A 20,093-nucleotide genomic window follows, 5' to 3' on the forward strand; every position below is an offset into this window, starting at 1 on the left:
TGAGTCTTCATCACACCTATCTCTTCCTCTGCTGAGATTCCTCTTGCTGTCAAACAGTTACATTTGGTTTTGCTTATGTGACAGCCTTCATTACCACTCTTGGTTCCACTGGTCCTTTTGTGTGTGGCTGGTATATCAGAGTCCTGTCCAATCACACCTAGGGCAGATTCCTGGCATCCCATATACAGTTCACTAACCCAGCGACAAGTGCATGCTATTAGCCGTGGCCTGTCACTGCAAAACCAGAGCAGAGGTAGAGCAGCACACAGTGCAGAATGCCTGCAAGGACACCTGGGAACGCAGATAGGTGAGTAAATATAAATTAATTTAACACAAGAATCATCAGTCGTTGTCTGTGCATCACTATTACACGTAGCGCGGCACGGTCAGCGCCAAAAAAAATAATGTTTTTTTCTAGCAAGAAAAGGGCTGCACGGCTGCCTGGAGTGTGCCCCTTATAATGAGTTTTATGCACCCATGAAATAGTGGCCTCATGAGGGGAATGCCTATCATAAAGAAGAACATAAAGCATAAGGGCAAATAGTTGAAAGGAAAGGTTTCTTTATTAAACATAATAGGAATACAATAATTTATTTTTTTTATAAAACAAACAAATATTGAAAAACACAAGACAATAAAACAATCTTTTATTGAAAAGGAGACAAAAAGAAGAAGACAAAAAGCATTTTGCCATGAGAAAGCGCCTTCATTATTAAAATAACGCAGGTAACAATCATGGCATTGAATTGCACAATCACTTGAAAGGCCCAACATGGCAGGTTCCAGAGAAGCCAATGCAGGACTTTCTTGCCTCCAATCAGCATTTAATACAATTGTCAGTGTCAAGCATGCATGGTGGACTGTAGTGAGCACTGTCATTTCTCCGTAAGTAGTTGTGGAGAAAACAACATGCAAACACAACCTTGTCTATCTTTTCTGGCTTCAGATTGATGGCCGTGTGTAAAATACAAAAACAGTTGGTCATTATTCCAAAAGCGTTTTACACCACACTGTGTGCGCGAGAAAGACAATAATTGAAGATTCTCCTTTGGGGTGTAAGATTCTTTTGAGAAAATGGTTTCACCAAATGAGGATGAAGTGGAAAAGCCTCATTGCCAATAAAAACAAAATTTAAAGTGTCACTGTCGTGAATTTTTTTTTTGCAGAAATCAATAGTCCAGGCGATTTTAAGAAACTTTGTAATTGGGTTTATTATCCGAAAAATGCATTTTTATCATGAAAAAGCAGTTTGAAGCTCTCCCCCCTGTCTTCATTGTTCTCCTATGGAGAGAGCTAAAGAAAAGACCAAAACAGGACAACAAAGAGTTAATCTACAAATCCCTCACCCGTTATCTGTTCTGACCATCACCAGTGACCTGTCTGAGCTCGGATTACAGCTGTCACCCAGCTCCGTGCCTGTAATCCTTTGTTATCTGCTTTCTGCTGCCGGCTAACTCCCTCCTTCCTCCTCCCCCCTCCCCTCTCCCTAGAACAGACAGGGGACGTCTCCTGCAACAAGTCACAGTTTTCAGATTTTTCAGAGTGGATGAAAAAGAGGAAGGAGGGGGGGACCTGGGAAAAGGCTTTTTACATGCAGATAATGGCAGATTTGGCTAATAAACCCAATTACAAAGTTTCTTAAAATCGCCTGGACTATTGATTTCTGCAAAAAAAAAAAATACGACAGTGACTCTTTAAATTTTCTTCAGTTTCCTCATTGGTTGGCAAGTCTAGTTTATTGTCCCGAAGCATGTTGAAAAAACTTTATGAGCTCTAGAACACCTCCATCTGAAACTCTACCATTTCGTCCGACATCGACCATCATGAATTCAAAGTTTGCATTAACTAATGCCATTAAAATGATTGAGAAATATCTGTAATTGTAAAAAAATTACCTGGAATTATGCGGCTGACAGATCCTGATGTGTTTCCTGTTGAGCGATCCACCACAGTTTGGGTATTGCGAGTGTTCCTTAAAGCCATGAGCGACAGTCATTCTTCGGCAGTCTTGGGAAACTGAGCAGAGAAGTAATAGAGTGTTAAGGGATGCTACAAATTGTAATCAAATGTTAAAGTGTCCCTGTCATTCTAACTTTCAAAATCTAAATCAACAGTAGATGTGATATAAAGCAAGTTTGCAGTTTTTTTTTAAGTTATCTTGGAAAACACAACACTTCCTCTTTTCTGACACTTTTTGTCTCAAAAAAACAGGAAACAGTCAGAAAACAGGAAGTCCTGTTTATCCCAGGCCATCTGAGCGCTCACAGAGAGAAGGCAGTCATGTGGCAGTCATGAGCCGTGACTCTCTGTACTGGCCAGAATTCCCGTGTTTCTGGATTTCTGGTAAGTTCAGCTTTGTTTTACAGCATAACAACAAAAAACAAAAATGTATGTATATTGCAAACTTGCTTTATATCACATCTACTGTTGATTTAGAAAGTTATAACGACAATGACACTTTGAAGTGACTCTGTACCCACAATCTGACCACTCTTAAACCACTTGTACCTTCGGATAGCTGCTTTTATTTCAAGATCTGTCCTGGGGTCCATTCGGCAGGTGATGCAGTTATTGTCCTAAAAAACAACTTTTAAACTTGCAGCCCCGTGCCCAATGGGAGTATCGGTGCCCTAACTTTGCACCACCCCTCCGTCCCTCCTCCCCACCCTCTTCATCATTAGGAATGCCATTGGAACATTTTCTCCTATCTGAACATTGCACAGGTGCCTTAACCATCCAGCCCATGTTCAGTATTCACACAGCTGAGGAATAGGAGATAATCTGCCTGGAGCATTCCCAATGATGAGGAAGGTGGGAAGGAGGGACAGAGAGGTTGTGCCAGCCTAATGCATACACAATCTAAGCCCCGGCTGTTGGGCACGGGGCTGCCAGATTAAAAGTTGTTTTTTAGGACAATAACTGCATCACCTGCCGAATGGCCCCCAGGACAGATCTTGGATTAAAAGCAGCTATCTGAAGGTACAAGCAGTTTATGGGGGGGTCAGATTGTGGGTACAGAGTCACTTTAAGTACTATATTGCAACCCATACCATAATATTTCTCAGAGTGCTACATGGGGATATTATGAGGGGTGATGATATGTTAAATACATTGAAACTTTTCAAAGTTTACAAATTTCAGAGTACCATAGAAGTATTTACAGGAAGTTAAGATTTTTACCTTGAAATATTCATTCCTTCAATGCCAAGACAATGGCTTCACTCGTCTCCAGGATCACCACTGACAGTGTTGGCTGCGACATGGTCGTTGTTAATGTCCTGCAATGATCTCCCTGTAGCCAAAAAACGTAAGGTTGCAGTAAGCAGCTGTTCTGGTGGGACTGACTGCCGCATTACTGTGTCTTTTTTTTCTGTATAAATGGCTTTACCAAAGAAAGTAGCTGTAAGAAAGACTCCTCTGACATTCGTAAGTAATTACGGTTATCCTCCGGATGTGTGTACTTAAGCTCGGCCAAGAGTGGCATATATGAAAGGCTATCACGCTGTTGTAGCCACAGCTTGGAACAAAGTCATCTCCTACATTTTGCCGGTCTTTGCCGCTTCATCTCAACCGCCAACTTTATCATGTCGGCAGCAAGTTGTCTTTTTGCAAAGCTAGCCATACTTAAACAACTGCAATGTCCGACGGGACATCTTACTTGCACATGTGCGATAAATAGAGGACACTATGCATATATGAATATGCATGGTGGGTGAGATGGACGGGGGCAGGCAGTGTGGAACGAGTGGGTCCTCCGGACCAACGGGTGACGCCCCAAATGCTTTTAAGTCCCTAGTTAGCATAGGGGCAATTAGGGAATATCTACACAATGCGGAGAAGAAAATAATTATTAACAGCAATAAAGGTAGAAGGTGAAGAGCTTGTGGGGCATATCAGCAGGTTCAATGGGCAGAACCAGCTGATTGTAACTTTTTGATCTCTTATTTCTTTTCAACTTCTAGATCTCTAATTATTGGGAATTCTTGCATTATGAATTTGCGCTGGGTCGCTAGACAATTTGTATGACTGTCAGAATGACCTGCAGTACCATCTGGCAGCATCTTAGATCCGTGGTGATGCCCAAGGCAAACAATTGGATCCGCATTTCTGACAGCTTTTACACTGCAGTGCAGTTTCAAAACTGAGGCACTGAATGGGAACACATTTGTGTTCACTCTGGGTCCTATACTTCAAATACAAGCAGTATTTCTCAGTGGTCCTGTTGGCCTTGGCTGACAGTAACTATTGGTTTGTAATTGCTATAGGGGCATGCAGGCATTTTCAGTGCTTTAAGGATGAGTGAGCTGCTTCATTCCAACCAGCTCCCCCTCAAGTGCTCAAGTTTTTGCGCAAAGCACATAAAAAGTTGCAATTTTTGAGTAAATACACAATTACTCAAACATTTATAACAATATTACAGCAAAACCTACAGAAATTCCCTAATGGTGTAAAGGTATTAGTCATGTACTGTATGGCTGTAATATTTTTTTCATGATATTTTTGAAAGAATTCTTCAGTCACAGGAGGCTGGTAATGTTTGCTCATGGTACAGTATGAATATTTGATCATGATATAAATGTATTATTCATCAATGTTGGGTAATTACATTTGGTTGTATGGTGGTATGGATTTGATTGTATGGTGGTTGTATTTTGTCATGGTATAGGGTAGTATTTTTTTTTTTTTTCAAATTAAAGCATGACAGGTTATATTGTGTAATGCAGACAAACAAGAAAAGGATAAATTGTATAGTCAAGACTAGAGATGAGAGAATTTTTGACTCACAACTTCTTTATTGGTCCACATCAGAGGATAAAAATGACATTTGGTTAAAACGGCACTATCAGCTGGTTCTGCCCAATGAACCTGCTGATATGCCTCACAAGCTCAATACCTTATAACTGCAGGACTGTGAATCATTATTTTCTTCTCCCCCGCATTCTGGGGATATTCCCTAATTGCCCCTAAGCTAATCAGAGGCTTAAAGGACAACTCCCACAAAAATTTTTTTTAGCTTATTTAACACACATTACAAAGTTATATAACTTTGTAATGTGGTTAAATACCCGGTCTGGCCCCCTTCCCCCACTTTCGGACCCCCGACCCCCCCGCCCGGAAGTTAAAGAATATATACATTACCTATTACGATCGTCACGGTCTTCTTCTCCCGGGCGGCATCTGGTGACGACGACGTCAGAGCCGAGGGGCGGTCCGGGTCTTCTTCCTCCTCGGCGTCTTCATAGAGAGTGAATGGGACGGAAAAGGCTGCTGGTGCACATGCGCACCAGCAGCCTTTTCATTGGCTGGAGCGCATCACATGGCTTCCAGCTTGCTCAGCCCTGATTGGCTGAGGTTGCTGGAAGCCATGTGATGCGCTCCAGCCAATGAAAAGGCTGCCGGTGCGCAAGCGCACTGGCAGCCTTTTCCATCCCCAGGACCCGGAAGACAGAGACATCGCTGGACGGCGGACGGCGGTGACGGTGAGGCGGACGGCGGGCGAATGGAGTGGCGATCGTCACCGGAGGGATGGTGAGTATGGTGTCTGTGTGTGTCTGTGTTTTTTTTTTTTGGGGGGGTCCCGCGGGAGTTGTCCTTTAAGAGAATTTGGGGCGTCGCCGACGGCTCAGAGCACCAGCTTGCCCCCCCCAACCCACTGCCTCATTGTGCCACTCACTATGCATATATAAATATGCATAGTGGGCGGCCCGGAGCAACCCCCTTGGCCCGCTCCCTCCCGTGCCGCCCACTATGCATATTCATATATGTATAGTTAGCGGCACGGGAGGGGGCGGGCTGGGCAGGCCGAGGGGGTTGCTCCGGGCCGCCCACTATGCACATTCATATACGCATAGTGAGTGGCACGGGGAGGAGCGGGGGCCGAGCTGGTGCTCCAGGCAGTTGGGCGACGTCCTAAATGCTCCTTAGTCCCTGATTAACATAGGGGCAATTAGCGAATATCTCCAGAATGCGGGGGAGAAGAGTAAAGAATGATTTAAAGCCCCGCAGGTATAGGGTAATGAGCTTGTAGGGCATATCAGCAAGTTTGTTGGGCAGAACCTGCTGATAGTGCCGCTTTAAGGGTCCAAGTGTCGTTCTTTCCTCTCTACTGCCATGATTTTACACTACTAGAGGTGCTGGTCCACATGCAGGGGCGGTCTTGGCATTTCTGGGGCCCCAAGCGAAGTTATGTCCGCCCCCCCCCCCTCGACATGCACTTCTCCCCGCCAGTAGTCCTCTTATAACCCTCCTACCACCATACAGAGATTACATATTGCCTCAAAACTGCTCTGAACAAAACAGAAAGATATTACCAATGATACCATTAGATAATACTGCTACACCATGACCCCTATGACTACAAGCCTATAACAGAGTGCAGATACATCCAGTGACTCACAGGGGGGCCTCTTCTCTGATCAGTGTCTTTTACTTCTTTTTTTCTCTCTCCATCCAGCGTGGGTCACCTTGAAGTCTTCTCCCGGCTATAAATCCTCTCTAGAATCTGTCAGAGAAATATTTTAGGCTCCAACACATACAGCAGTTAGGTCCTCTGTGCCCCCCGCAGTTTTAAGGTGTCCCTGTGCCCCCACTTAATAATTAGGTATGCTCTGTACCCCAGTATAGTAGTAAGGTATATAGGCACCTCTGTGCAGTTCCAATGTAATATAAACCGCTGTGTGCTGCCCTCAGTAGTATATACCACTTGTGCGCTGCCGCCAGTATATACCGCTTGTGTTCTGCCCCCAGTATTATATACTCCTTGTGTGCTGCCCCCAGTAGTATATAGACCCCTGTGTGCTCCCACAGTTATATATAGACCCCTGTGTGCTGCCCCCAGTTATATATAGACCCCCTGTGTGCTGCCCCCAGTTATATATAGACCCCCTTTGTGCTCCCCGTTATATATAGACCCGTGTGCTGCCCCCAGTAGTATATACCCCTTGTGTGCTGCCCCCAGTAGTAGATAGACCCCCCTGTGTGCTCCCCCAGTTATATATAGATCCCCGTGTGCCCCCCCAGCTATATATAGACCCCCTGTGTGTTGCTCGTTATACATAGCCCCCCCAGTATACTTTATAGACCCCCCTGTGTGCTGCCCCAATTGTATATACCCCGTGTGCTCCCCCCAGTATACTTTATAGACCCCTGTGTGCTCCCCCACTTGTATATAGCCCCCCCCTGTGTGTTCCCCTCAGTAGTCTATAGCCCCCCTATGTGCTCCCCCCGTTTATATAGACCCCCTGTGCGCTCCCCCCTCCATATACATAGCCCTCCTGTGTGCTCCCCCCGTTTATATAGACCCCCTGTGCGCTTCCCCCCCATTTATATAGACCCCCTCTATGCTCCCTCCGTTATACAGCCCCCGAGTGCTCCCCCCATTCATATAGCCCCCCTGTGCGCTCCCCCCTCTGTTTATATAGACCCCCCACTGTGTGCTCCCCCTTGTTTATATAGACCCCCGCTATGTGCTCCCACTCCCATATAGCATATCACACAAAAAAAGAAAAATACTCACCTGGGTCCAGGCGTCTCTCCCGTTGTCATTGCACCAGCGCTCCAGTGACTCCTCTAAAACGCCGGCACCAGGGACACAGAGCGGCCTCTTGTGACCGCAGGGAAAACCTTTCCTGCGGTCACAAGAGTGGCTGACAGGGAGGGAGCCAATGGCTCTCACCCTGTCAGTGCCACTGCTGCCTGTAACTATGTGCGCTCGTTACGAGTGCACATAGTTACAGTTAAGATCGCAGCAGCAGGGCAGCGGTCTTGGGCACCAGAGCAGGGCCCCCCTGGATGTCGGGCGCCCCACGCAATTGCGTGGGACGCTTGGTGCCCAAGACTGCTACTGTCTACATGTTGTGTATCTGTAAAGCTCTGTTCCAAGTTGTAGTGTTCGAGTTGAACATCTCGATTTTCTCGAACAGAACATTTTATCAGTGCAGAGCACATAGAAGTGTCAGAAACATCATTGCTGAGGTGTAGGGTCTCATTGGCTGCTAAAATCACATGATCATCTCATATAAAAGTCACTGTGCTGCGTTCTGGACGCCATTTTCTCCTCACTCACTGTGCTGTACAGACTGCTATCTCTGTTTATTATTGTCTCCCTGCATGCTGCCATTTCGATTAGTCACTGTGCTGCGTTCTGGATGCCGTTTTCTCCTCACTTACTGTGCTGTACAGACTGCTATCTCAGTGTATTATTGTATCCCTGCATGCTGCCATTTAGACTAGACAGATAGGTAGTAAGATTAGTGATATTACTGAGATAGGTATTGACATTAGTGGGTTGTTTATCAAGGTTAGGCAAGCATATTTGCAACAAGCATTTTCCTGTCCATAGAGAGCATTGTAGTCACAGCAATACTTAGCTTTGGGATTGCAGGTTGCATATTGGATTTGCCAATTTATACATAGTGCCCAAAAGTGTATTTTGGACTGCTCATATCTGTTACACAGTAATTAAACGTACATCTCATTTGTGTACGTGCATTTGTTTAGTGATTACAGCTCTATTCCTATAAGCTGAAAAACGTCCTCTGTCAGTAAAAATATGAAATACTAGACATCTCTTATACAGTAATTAAACGTACATCTTATTTGGGTAGGTGCATTTGTTCAGTGATTACAGGTGTATTCCTATCAGCTGAAAAACTTCCTCTGTCCGTTGTCAAGTATTCCGTTTTTTTAATTATCTGTTATACCCAGCAATTAATCGTACATCTGATTTGTGCACGTGGATTTATCGAGAGTGGGTAGATCTGTTGATTTTGTTGTTGTTGCTGTATCTTCTATCTAAGATTTCATGTCTATCTTGTGAACATGAGAACCAGAGGTGGTAGGCGGGCAATATCAGGTGTAGGAAGGGGGGATAGAGGTAGTGCATAAGGTAGTGCTTCCGCCACGTTCTGGCAATGGCATGTCCCCAGTATCAGATGCCTAGCAGGCATTTCTTTGCAAGAAAAGCTGTCCCTGCCCTGGCCCAGCCCGTTGCAGAAAATATCTGAAGCGCGTTGGCTGCATTTGTGCCCACCAAGGTCCATCTGACTACAGACACATGGACCAGTAAGCACAGTCAAGGTCGTTACATATACCTGACTGTTCACTGGGTGACTGGTGGCTGACACTGCCTCTGGGTCTCCGTTGACAGTCTCCAAAACTACTGGGATGGTGCATAGCCAGGATCCCCATCCTCGACAGGTAGCATTGCGTGCTAACAGAAACCAGGTTCTTAAATTTGTCTTGGAGACCGTCAACACACGTCAGCTGTGGAGGGCTCTGCGCACTCAGACCGACCACTGGCTGGGTTCTAAGAACTTTGCACCAGGTAAGGTGGTGTGCAACAATGGTGCTGCGTCTCAACATTGACTTTTTGGACTTGGTCTTGACCCATTCAACTTCTGGGTGTCCAAACTGGATGAATGGCCTGAGCTTGCTAGACCTGCCATAGAAGTGTTATCTTGCCCAGCAGCCAGTGTTATCTCAGAACGCACATTCAGCACAGCTGGCGGGGTGATAACTGACAAACGTATCCATCTATCCACTGACAATGTGGATGACATTTATAAAAATGAATCAAGTGTGGATCTCTGACCATTTTGTTGCCCTGCTTGCCGATGTCAGCGACTAGTAAACAGTAGCATGTCTTCTTGAAAATGTGAAATACACTTTCCACTGCACTACATCTCACGTCTGTAGTTCCTATGCCAGCTGCTTCTAAAAATTGGATTCTACTGATGCCCACAGCTAACGTTCCAATTGTTTTAACGGATTGTATTTTTAAAAAATACCTGTATGAACTTGATGCGCACTACATACATCCTCCTTCTCCTCATCCTCTTTGTAGGTCTCAAAATGATTATTTTTTAAATGCCTCTTTCTCTCCTGCTATGTTCTGCTACCTAATTTAGTTGAACCGCAACCTCCGCGTTCCCCGTTGGGCTCTTCTCGGCTCTTTTAGACAGTCTGTGTTGCAGAATATTTTTTTTTGTAAACTAATCTCTTCATCTGTTAGATAAATCAGTGTTTCGAACAGAGGAGTTGGTGGTTAAATTTATCCTGAGTGGGTTCAGAGCTAATTTTTGACAGTCTGCATTGCAGAACAACTTTTTTTTTAAAATAATATCTTCATCTGTTACATGTATCGATGTTTAATACAGAGGAGTTAGTGGTTAAATTTCTTGAGTGGGTACAGAGCCCATTTTTGACAGTCTGCATTGCATTAAATAATTTCTTTATCTGTTAGATGTATGTTCGTAAAGCCAGGCTATGAGTTCTTCCATGTTTACAGTTTACTGTTCTAGAGGATAATTGCAATTTCTCCTACATATAGGTGCCAAAATTAACCCACACATCTTCCATTGAGGGGTGTCCTCTGCCTTCCTTTCATTTTGTAGCTGTTTCAAAGGCAGAAGCCAGCAGCTCGGTAAAGGCCACTTTATCGGCTGTTTTTTTCATCTTTTTTCAGTTTTCGTCTGTATTTCAGGTACACATAGTAACAGCTATCCATTTCATTAATTTCCTGTAGAAACTCAGAGAGTTGAGTATAATGATTCTCTAGTCTGGTTAATGTCTCATCAAATTCAACTCAATCTTTCATTTATTCTTTTAATCGAACTTAAATTGAATACTTGAGACACCCCGTGGCAACAGGCTAGGGATATCTGGCTATTCCTGTTTTGAGACTCACAACTGAGTCTCCACGGACTCCTTTTTTGCAGATTTAAAATTTGGGGGCATCAGTGGAGACTCTTGATTGAGTACTTTATTAGAATTTTTTAACTGATCTCCTTGAGCTCAGTGATTGCTGTGTTTTGCAAATTGAATACTCCCAAAGGCCACAAAATCAATATTTGTTATTAGGTCGAAAAAGTCACTGTTTAGCAGGCAGGATCAATGAGGTTGGCAGAGGTGGTAGTAGTGGGTGGTTTTTCCAACTAATTCAATTTAAATTTGCCTTCTCTTATATACTCTTTAAAGGATTTAAAGTGTGAACATTCAAATTACAGGGTCTGACCAAATAACACACACAATGACAGTTAGCGGTGGGTGCTGTTTGCAGGGGAAGCATGCCAGGATGCATCTAACACTAGTGATGAACGTAAAGTAGAAGCATACATTTTGGTCTAACACGAATAGCATACCATTCGATCAAATATTATTCACTCATCACTAAATGAAGTATTTTACCCTCTTCTGGATGGTAATTCCAGCTTCCCCTCGCCTGTATAGGTATAATAATTAACCCGAACATCTCCCATTGACTTTAATGGGGTTCGGGTCGAACTTCGAACCGAACTTCACTACTGTTCAAGGTTCGACTAGTGGTGAAGAGGCAGGTGAGCCGACCAAGATTGTTTTACGGGCAACTGTACTATTTTCTATTGCATATGGGGGTTCTATTTTATTCATGATGTAGAGGTATTACTCCATCACTGTATGGTGGTAAGATATGGTTAATGTATAATGTGAATTCAAAACACGGAAAAAGGTGAAAATCTTTCCATTATAGTTTTTCTCTGTGTGGGTTCCAATACTGATCAACATACTATGTGTGAACCCAGCCTTAGGCAAGGTTGACACTACGTTTTTGCTAAACGGATGCAATTGTGTGCACTCACTTTTCCATCGTCTTCCATTATTAAAAAAAAGGATCAAAATGCATCAGGGTTTTTTTAAGTACACAAAAACATACTTGATCTTATTTTTGTGTATGTTAAAAAAGGGTGTGTTTTGATCTTTTTAAATGGAATCAATGGAAAAACGGATCAAAACGGATGCACACAATTGTGTCCGTTTTTTGCAAAAATGGCCAAAAAAAAACAGCTTGCAAAAACTTAGTGTGAACCCAGCCTTAGGCTGAGTTCACATGGTGTAAAACTTGCAAAATGAATCCCACCAGCCTCCATGTCATACCGGCAGTCTATGGGAGGCTCGCGTGCCTCTTCTCTCTGCACCTCTCCGCTCAGAAGAATTGACAGGCGCGAGAGCCTTCCATAGACTGCCAGTATCACACGGAGGCTGACGGAATTCATTCCGCTAGTTTTACTTCTTGTGAACTGGCCCTTAGGCTTATTCACACTGCGTTTTTTTTTTAAGCGTACACAAAAAACATGGTTTACCACGATTTTCTATAAGTTACAATAAACAATTAAGAATGGATCAGTTAAGACAGCAAAAACAGAGTGTGAACCCAGCCAGCCTTAGGCCTTATTCCCACGTCCCGTAATTGACGGATCCGTATTTCCGTATCCGAGTTAGTGCACATTAATATCTATTGGGCTATTCACACTATCAGTAGATGAAACAGATGAAAATCAATGCCGAAAAACCCAGATTTTATTACGGATCCTCTCATTGAAATCCATTGTTTACGGATTGCAAATGTTTGGCATCAGTATTGCCGTAAAAAAATACGGATGACTCATAAATCACAAGGTTCTGTTTCTAAGCAACCACAGGCTGACAAGCGATCATGTGACTTATTTTAGGGGTTGGGCAAACTGGTGCCATTTTTTTTTAACCTACTCAACTTTATTAGCTTGTATAAAGTAGTCAGTAGTAAAAAACGGATTTACGGAAATACAGATGCAATATGGATGTACTACGGATGTCCAATCCGTAATTTTTAGCGGGTTGTTTCAGGACTACAAAATATTGCTGAACGTGTGAATAAGGCCTTATAGTTCCCTCAGGTGCCAAGATCTATAGCCCTTATTACAGGGATTGTTGTTTAAAGATTCGTTCGCTAGCACTGGTAACTAGCGCTTTTATAGTAAACGATTTACACGTTATTACACGGAACAATTGCTGTACTGAAAGATCATTTTTGCGGTCGTTACATGGTCCTTTAATCGTTCGTGAGAGAGAAAAATGGTTGATCATATAGGTTTTTTTCACAAACGACCAAAAGATTTCTTACACGAACAGATTATTGACTTATTGAAACTTTTTTCGACATTGAAAGATCATAATGAACGAGAATATAACTATTTTGTGTTTGTCGTTTACACCTATTAACCTAATGATCGCTAACGATCGATCGTTTTAGCAGGTTTTTTAATAATAATCGCATTATGTAAAAGGGCCTTATGCTGCATTTGCACAGAGTAATAATTCGTCCAATCGAACGATTTCGAAGTAACAGTGTGTTTTTTATAATGATCAGCGTTTAGATGGAACGATAGATCGTTTGGAAAATTCATTATTGCGATCGTTTTAAGATCGCTTAAGCCTATCTCACACATAGGGTAAATCAGTGACTGTTTACACGAAGTGATCTGCGAATTTTTAGTGCCCGACCAACGATGATTTGAGAACATGTTGAAAAATCAACATGAACAATTTCTTGCTCGTCGCTTGATCGTTCGCTGTGTTTACACAAGCTGATTATCACACAAATGCGAGCGTTATTGCTAAAATTTGAACGATAATCATTACATGTAAATGCAGCATTATCAATGCCCCTTATTAGGGGTACTAAAAGGTTGCATAAGGCACCACTTAAAGTTACCATAAGAATTGTGTCATTTATTAGGCTATGTTCACGCAACCTTTTATCAGCTCAGTTTAAAATGACGTCCGTCATTTTGAGTCTAAAATGGCAGACGTCATTTAGCTGTCTGGCCGCCCGTCAGTGCAATGACTGCTGTTGGTACATTATTCTAGTCCAGTGGACTAATTGTCCTTTGGTTGTGTCTTTAACTAAAAAGTTCATTGAATTTAATACTAAAAACGGTGAAAGGATGGCGAAAAAAAAAACCACTGTGTGAACAACTAAAAAGTGACGTCTGCTTTTTGCAACAGACGTCCAAAAATAATAGTCACGTTAATTATTTTGACGTTATTATTTTGCGCAAAGGACGTCAGTCATTCTACCGACTTCAATGCATTGCCGTTAAATCGCGGCAATAACGGACGTCTTTTTCTCTCGTTGTGACGTTGTGTCAACATAGTCTTTACAGTATATTACATAATAAATAGGATTTCTAGAATCACTACAGCTGCCAAAAGACAAAGGTGAGGTGTGAGGTGAGTCACCCTCCTGTTGTGTGAGGCGTGTCACCCTCCCGTCCCTCAGGTGACCCTATTTACAGTTGTACCTCTATGTGCTGGGAACATGACAGGAACCTCACATGGTCAGTGTAGGAGAGTTATTTGCAGTGAGCCATTGATGGATAGGAAGCCATTTTGGCTGCCACACACAGGGAGCCGGGCAGGATTGTAAGTGTCACCGTCCATATGTTTATGTAACGTGTGCTAGTTCTCCGGCTCCTCTCCTCAGCCACACTACGGTGCTCCTCTCCCCTCCCTTCTGGAGCGCTGGGTTTTGGCAGGAGATCAAAGTGCTCCCCCCTGTGGCAGCAGTGACCCAGAAATGAGTTGGATTCAGTGAGTCCTTCCTCCATAACAAGTAAATAACGTCAGTGGCGGAGTGCATGTGTGACTGAGGGAGAAGAGCCGCTGGTCTGCTCCCCCTGGCACAGGAGCCGCTGGGCTGGACCTTCCCCGCTCATCACCCACTGGAGAGCAGCGTGGGGTGGGGGGGACACGGAGCCGCACTCCAGACAAGGTGGCGCAGGACTCCCCGGGCAGGTACAGTCACCGTGCGCCTTATTTATGCGGCCGGGGGAGGGGGAGTGTTCTCACTGTGCGGCACCGGAGCCGTTGGGGAGGGAAGAGAGCCCGAGCGCTGCCAAGGTCGCTGCTTAGTGGAAAAAAAAAATAATCGAGTACGTCATTAACATGGCGCCAAAACGTTCATGTAACAGAGGCTGGCTGCCGGCGCTATCCCGCCACCGAGTGCGGGCTCGGATAGGGGGGTGTGGGGAGCCGCCGCCGCGACCAACTTTCGGGGGGTTGGGCAGAGTTGTAGTAGGACATGCCCGCAGAGCCGTGAGGGGACGCCGAGTGACCTGCTGAGGTAAACAGGAGGGCGGGAGGAGCGCCCCCCTCACGGCGGGATGATGACGGCTGCTCTTTGGCGGGCACGTGTCGTGGCAAACCGTTCGGGATACGGTTTACTTCATGTGCGGGGCATTCTGGGAGTTGTAGTTTTTTTTTACCGAGTGCTGTGAAGTAACAGCCGTTCTCTCCCCCTGTGGGAGGGGCGTGGTGGGGCAGGTGCATGGGGCTGCTGCAGCAGCGGCCGTGGCGCTGGGCCGTGAGGGGTTAACGACTCGTTACTGTCCGGTGCGCACGTCGTGTAACGGACTGCACCCTCACACACACCGCTCCGCCAATGAGCGGGCCGTGTCAGCTGGCAGGTTTGAATTGCGTGGTGCGCTGTCATTGGGGAGAGCGGCCGGGGGCTAGTGTAGCTGGAGGGGGGAGGCAAATACGGGCGCAACACGTGGCTGCAGAAAGTTACTACCAGTGTGTGTGTGAGGGGCACGGCGGCCGCCATAGCGCCAGCGAGAGAGGTGGCAGGGAAGCAGCCAATCACAGCGCAGCTTTCTCTTTTGGAAAGTTTACAAGCAGAATCCTGATTGGCTGCTATGAGCCCATGTGACCGCCATATGTAAGGAGTATCGCAGCCCCTAGAAACCAGCAAAACGCCTTGTGTGAACGGAGGCACAGCTGAACTGTAAAAAAAAAAAAAGTGAAATGATAAAATCCTATATTTTTTTCATTGCTGTTACAGTGAACTAAAGAGTGTAGGTCAGTACTTCTGGCCTGTGTGGCATGTATGGTAGGTTTGTATAACTGTTGTTTTCCCTTTTACAATATATGGGGGGGGGATTTACGAAGCTTTTTGCACTTGTCTTGTTGCATTTTTTTTTGTTTTGTTTTATAGACATGTTTATTAGTAATTTTATTAGTTTTTATTTATTTATTAGGTTTTAGGTATATTTGGGGATGTATACTTCGGACGTGTCCCGTCATGAATAACTCTACACACGGTGTGCTTTTGTCGTGAAGGTTTTTCTGTATTGGTTGATGTAGTCAGCTATTCTGTACTATACAGTTAAAGGGGTTGTTTGCCCCCCAAAAATATTTTTTCCATTCAAACCAACTGGTCCCAGCAAGTGCCAGAGATTTGTAATTTACTTCTATAAAAAAAACTCCAGTCTTCCAGTACTTATCAGCTGCAGTATGTCCTGCAGGAAGTGGTATATTCTTTAGTCTAAGGCTATCTTCACACAATGTATATTTTCGTAAAACTACGGCGGTTGTTGGACATTGCAACAACGGCCGTGATTATTATGAAAATATATGTTACCGTGCCGTCTTTGGGATCCTGGTCGGAGATCCCTAGCGGTGCCGCAAACAACTCTGTCAGTGCACACTGTGGAGCGAGTGGCTCCGGACGCTCGATCCATAGTGTGCAGTGGAGAGTTCTGATGCACGCACGGATGCACCCGCATCAGAACTCTGCGGTCGTAAAGATCATCCGTCCGGTACTGCAGTACCGGCCGGGATGATCTTTTCAGAGACCAGCCGGATCATGGAACGGCCTCATAAGTAATGTGAACATAGCCTAACGGTCGGTTCACACTGAGGAAAGGAATCCGCGCAGAGAAGTTCCTGCTGATTCTGTCACTCGTCCCTGCGCACATCTCCACCTGTGCCATAGGCTCCATTCTATGCACACGCGGATTTCACCGTACACTGAAAGAATTGACATGCCGGAATTCACCTGACCATAGAATGGAGTCTATGGCACAGGCAGAGATGCGAGCGGGGACGAGAGACAGAATCCACGGGAACTTCTCCGTGCGGATTCCTCAGTGTGAACCTGACACAGTGCTTTCTGCTGCCACCTCTGTCCAGAACAGTAGCAAATACCCATAGAAAACCTCACCTGTTCTCCAGACTGGAAAGAATATACCACTTCCCGCTGGACATTCAGCAGCTGATAAGTACTGGAAGACTTGAGATTTTTTTTTTAACAGAAGTAAATTACAAATCTCTGGTACCAGTTGATTTAAAAGAAAAAAAAAATAGTGAACTACCCCTTTAAAGGGAACCTGTCACCCCCCGTTCCGGGGTGACAGGCTCACGACCCCCCGTCAGAGCCCCATATACTTACCTAATCCCGCCGGGTCCCGCTTCTGGAGGTGGTCGGGTGACGGAGATCTCAGCCGCTGCAGCCCGGCGCGCGCGCTGAGAGATGAGTCCAACGCTCATAGAGAATGACGGGAGAGTCCAGCGCTCCGTCATTCTCTATGAGCGTTGGACTCATCTCTCAGCGCGCGCGCCGGGCTGCAGCGGCTGAGATCTCCGTCACCCGACCACCTCCAGAAGCGGGACCCGGCGGGATTAGGTAAGTATATGGGGCTCTAACAGGGGGTCGGGAGCCTGTCACCCCGGCACGGGGGGTGACAGGTTCCCTTTAAGGACGGGGCCCATTTTCGTTTTTGTGTTTTCGGTTTTTCCTCCTTGTGTTTAAAAGGCCATAGCACTTGCATTTTTCCACCTAGAAACCCATATGAGCCCTTATTTTTTGCGTCACTAATTGTACTTTGCAATGACAGGCTGAATTTTTGCATTTGGTACACTACGAAACCAGAAAAAATATATACTTTGATCTCTCATTGAGACCTTTGCTGTATAGATATATAGCAAAGATCAATGAGATAGGCACTCGTTTGCTTCCGGCTGCTGCAGCCGGAAACAAACGAGTGCCGAGCCGGGGACGGCGCCATCTTGGACGAGTCCCCGGCCGGCATCAGACAGGGAGATCGCTCCTCCGGGACAACGTCCCGGAGGAGCGATCTCCCCCACTAGACCCCAGGGAAAGGTTACCTCCGGTAATCGGAGGCAGCTGTCAACTTTGACAGCTGCCTCCGATTAGCTAATTAGCGGGCACGGCGATCAGACCGTGCCCGCTAATAGCCGCGCGGCCCCGCTTTGAAGTGCTAATGAGGACATATGCCGTACGGGTACGTCATATGTCCTTAAGAGGTTAAAAGGCAAAGAGGAACACCCTGCTGTATGATTACCCTTGACATAGGTCATGTTATGGTCCGTTTACACTAAACGTTTATCGTTCGAATTTTCGCGATAACGATCACATTTGAGTGATAATCGGCTTCTGTAAACACAGCAAATGATCAAGCAACGAGCGAGAAATCGTTCATTTTGATCTTAACATGTTCTCAAATCGTGGTTGGCCGTTCGCTGAAAATACGCAGATCACTTTGTGTAAACAGTCACTGATTTACCCTATGTGTGAGATAGACTTAAAGGGAACCTGTCACCCCCCGTGCCGGGGTGACAGGCTCCCGACCCCCCGTTAGAACCCCCTATACTCACCTAATCCTGCCGGGTCCCACTTCTAGAGGTGGTCGGGTGACGGAGATCTCAGCCGGAGCGCTGGACTCTCCTGTCATTCTCTATGGGTGTTGGACTCATCTCTCAGCGCGCGTACCGGGCTGCAGCGGCTGAGATCTCCGCACCCGACCACCTCCAGAAGCGGGACCTGGCGGGATCAGGTGAGTATAGGGGGCTCTAACGGGGGGTCAGGAGCCTGTCACCCCGGCACGGGGGGTGACAGGTTCCCTTTAAGCGATCTTAAAAACGATCGCAATAACAATTTTTTTTTTTTTTTAACGATTTATCTCTACGTCTAATGCTGCGTTTACACGAAGCGCTAATTCGCCCAATCGATCGTTTACCGATTTTGAAGCAACAATTTGGTTTTTTAAAATGATCACCATTTGGACGAATAAATCGCTTGAAAATTCGTAAGAAAAATTGTTATGATTTATTTGTCTAAACGCTGATCGTTATAAAAACAAGATAGTTGCTTAAAAATCGTTAAACGAACTATTGGGTGAATTATCGTTCCGTGTAAACGCAGCATTGGTCAGACCAATTCGCTGTTCGCAATTCTGATGGAATCAATAGAAAAAAACTATGTAGTAATGGTATTAGCAGCAAAGGTGTCAAACTCAGGCTCTCCAGCTGTTGCAAAACTTCAATTCCCATCAGGCATGGACAGGCAAAGCTAAAGCTTTATCTGTCCAGGCAAGGTGAGAATTGTAGTTTTGCAACAGCTGGAGGGCCTGAGTTTGACACCTGTTTGACCTAGACGCTTCCGCTCTTTGAATAGTCTAGTCCCTGATCTATCATGTTATGGCTGCACTGAGTACGCCCTGTCTATGCAATACTGACGTCTCCGGCCGGCTAATGTCATGTGTACAGTCTTGGAGCAAGCGTGTATTGTGCAGAGTCAGATGAGCGGCTTTCCAGAACTGTCTAGAGGAGTGGGCGGGGAGGAAGATTATAGTGCTTCCTAGTATTCCCTGCTGCACGCATGAGGCCAAAGAGATGTCAGCACACCTCCCCTCAGCTTTAAGGAGGGAGCACCTGGTGCGATCAGCTGTGGAGAACACTCCCATTGATGGTTCCTTTTATTTTTTTTCCTCTCTCTCTTCCTGGCTTTAGAGGAGGGATCAGCTGATTCCATGTAAACATAGTAACAATGCTGAGTGCACAAGCTTTGGCAGCAGACCAGCGCGTTTCACTTTACAGTACCCGATAGTAACTAATAGGTATGTTACATAAATAGTTTGCTTCATGTTTGTCCCGTTTAACATCTTGTACGCCCACTCTTGCAGTTTACGTCACATTATTGTGACTGGTATCGGTAACTTGCAGCCAACTCTGGTACGGAACCTTGGCCCTCCAGCTACAACTCCCATCATGCCTGCTAAAGCTTTGGCTGTCCAGGCATGATAGGAGTTGTAGTTTTGCAACTACTGGTGAGCCAAAGTTCCTTACCCTGCCCCAATCTGTTGCAAAATTACATCTCCCATCAGAGCTGTCAGAGCATGATGGGAATTGTAGTCTGGAAAGCTACAGGGTTTGGAACACTGTTTGGAAAGTACTGGTTCTTTGGGAGATCGCAGCTTTCTTGGGCCTACATGGTTCATTGTTTTGTGTGCTATGATGGATGCCGATAGCTGCAAACAACAGTAGTGTTACGAGATTGAGCCCACACACTTGATCAATTAAACCACCCAAGGCTGTCCAGTGGGCGCCTGACCATAGAATGGAGTCTATGGCACAGGCGTAGATGCTAGTGGTGGAATCCGCGGGATGTTCTGTGCACAGATTCCTCAGTATGAACGCACCCATATAGTCTGAAG

General features: G+C 45.3%; 1 protein-coding gene and 1 pseudogene across 7 annotated transcripts in view; one reads left to right on the plus strand and one right to left on the minus strand.

Moving 5' to 3' along the window:
- Window positions 1-817: 817 nt before the first annotated feature.
- On the minus strand, window positions 818-15,414 carry LOC138797861 (uncharacterized; annotated as a pseudogene).
- Window positions 14,340-20,093, plus strand: part of JADE1 (jade family PHD finger 1) — a 79,034-nt gene continuing 73,280 nt past the window's right edge. Inside the window, exons 1-2 of one of the 7 annotated variants that reach the window (XM_069978595.1) lie at window positions 14,340-14,592; window positions 19,390-19,496. Coding sequence is in view for 1 of the 7 variants with exons in the window: in XM_069978592.1 (XP_069834693.1) it covers window positions 15,686-15,688 (3 nt within the window). In the remaining 6 variants the exon portion in view is untranslated. Of the gene's footprint in view, window positions 14,593-14,662; window positions 14,698-15,196; window positions 15,264-15,290; window positions 15,689-19,389; window positions 19,497-20,093 lie in introns of those variants that run through there. The other 6 variants (XM_069978596.1, XM_069978594.1, XM_069978599.1 and 3 more) reach the window with 6 other exon arrangements.

The sequence above is a fragment of the Dendropsophus ebraccatus genome, chromosome 7 (assembly GCF_027789765.1).
Source record: "Dendropsophus ebraccatus isolate aDenEbr1 chromosome 7, aDenEbr1.pat, whole genome shotgun sequence".
NCBI classification, from domain to species: domain Eukaryota; kingdom Metazoa; phylum Chordata; class Amphibia; order Anura; family Hylidae; genus Dendropsophus; species Dendropsophus ebraccatus.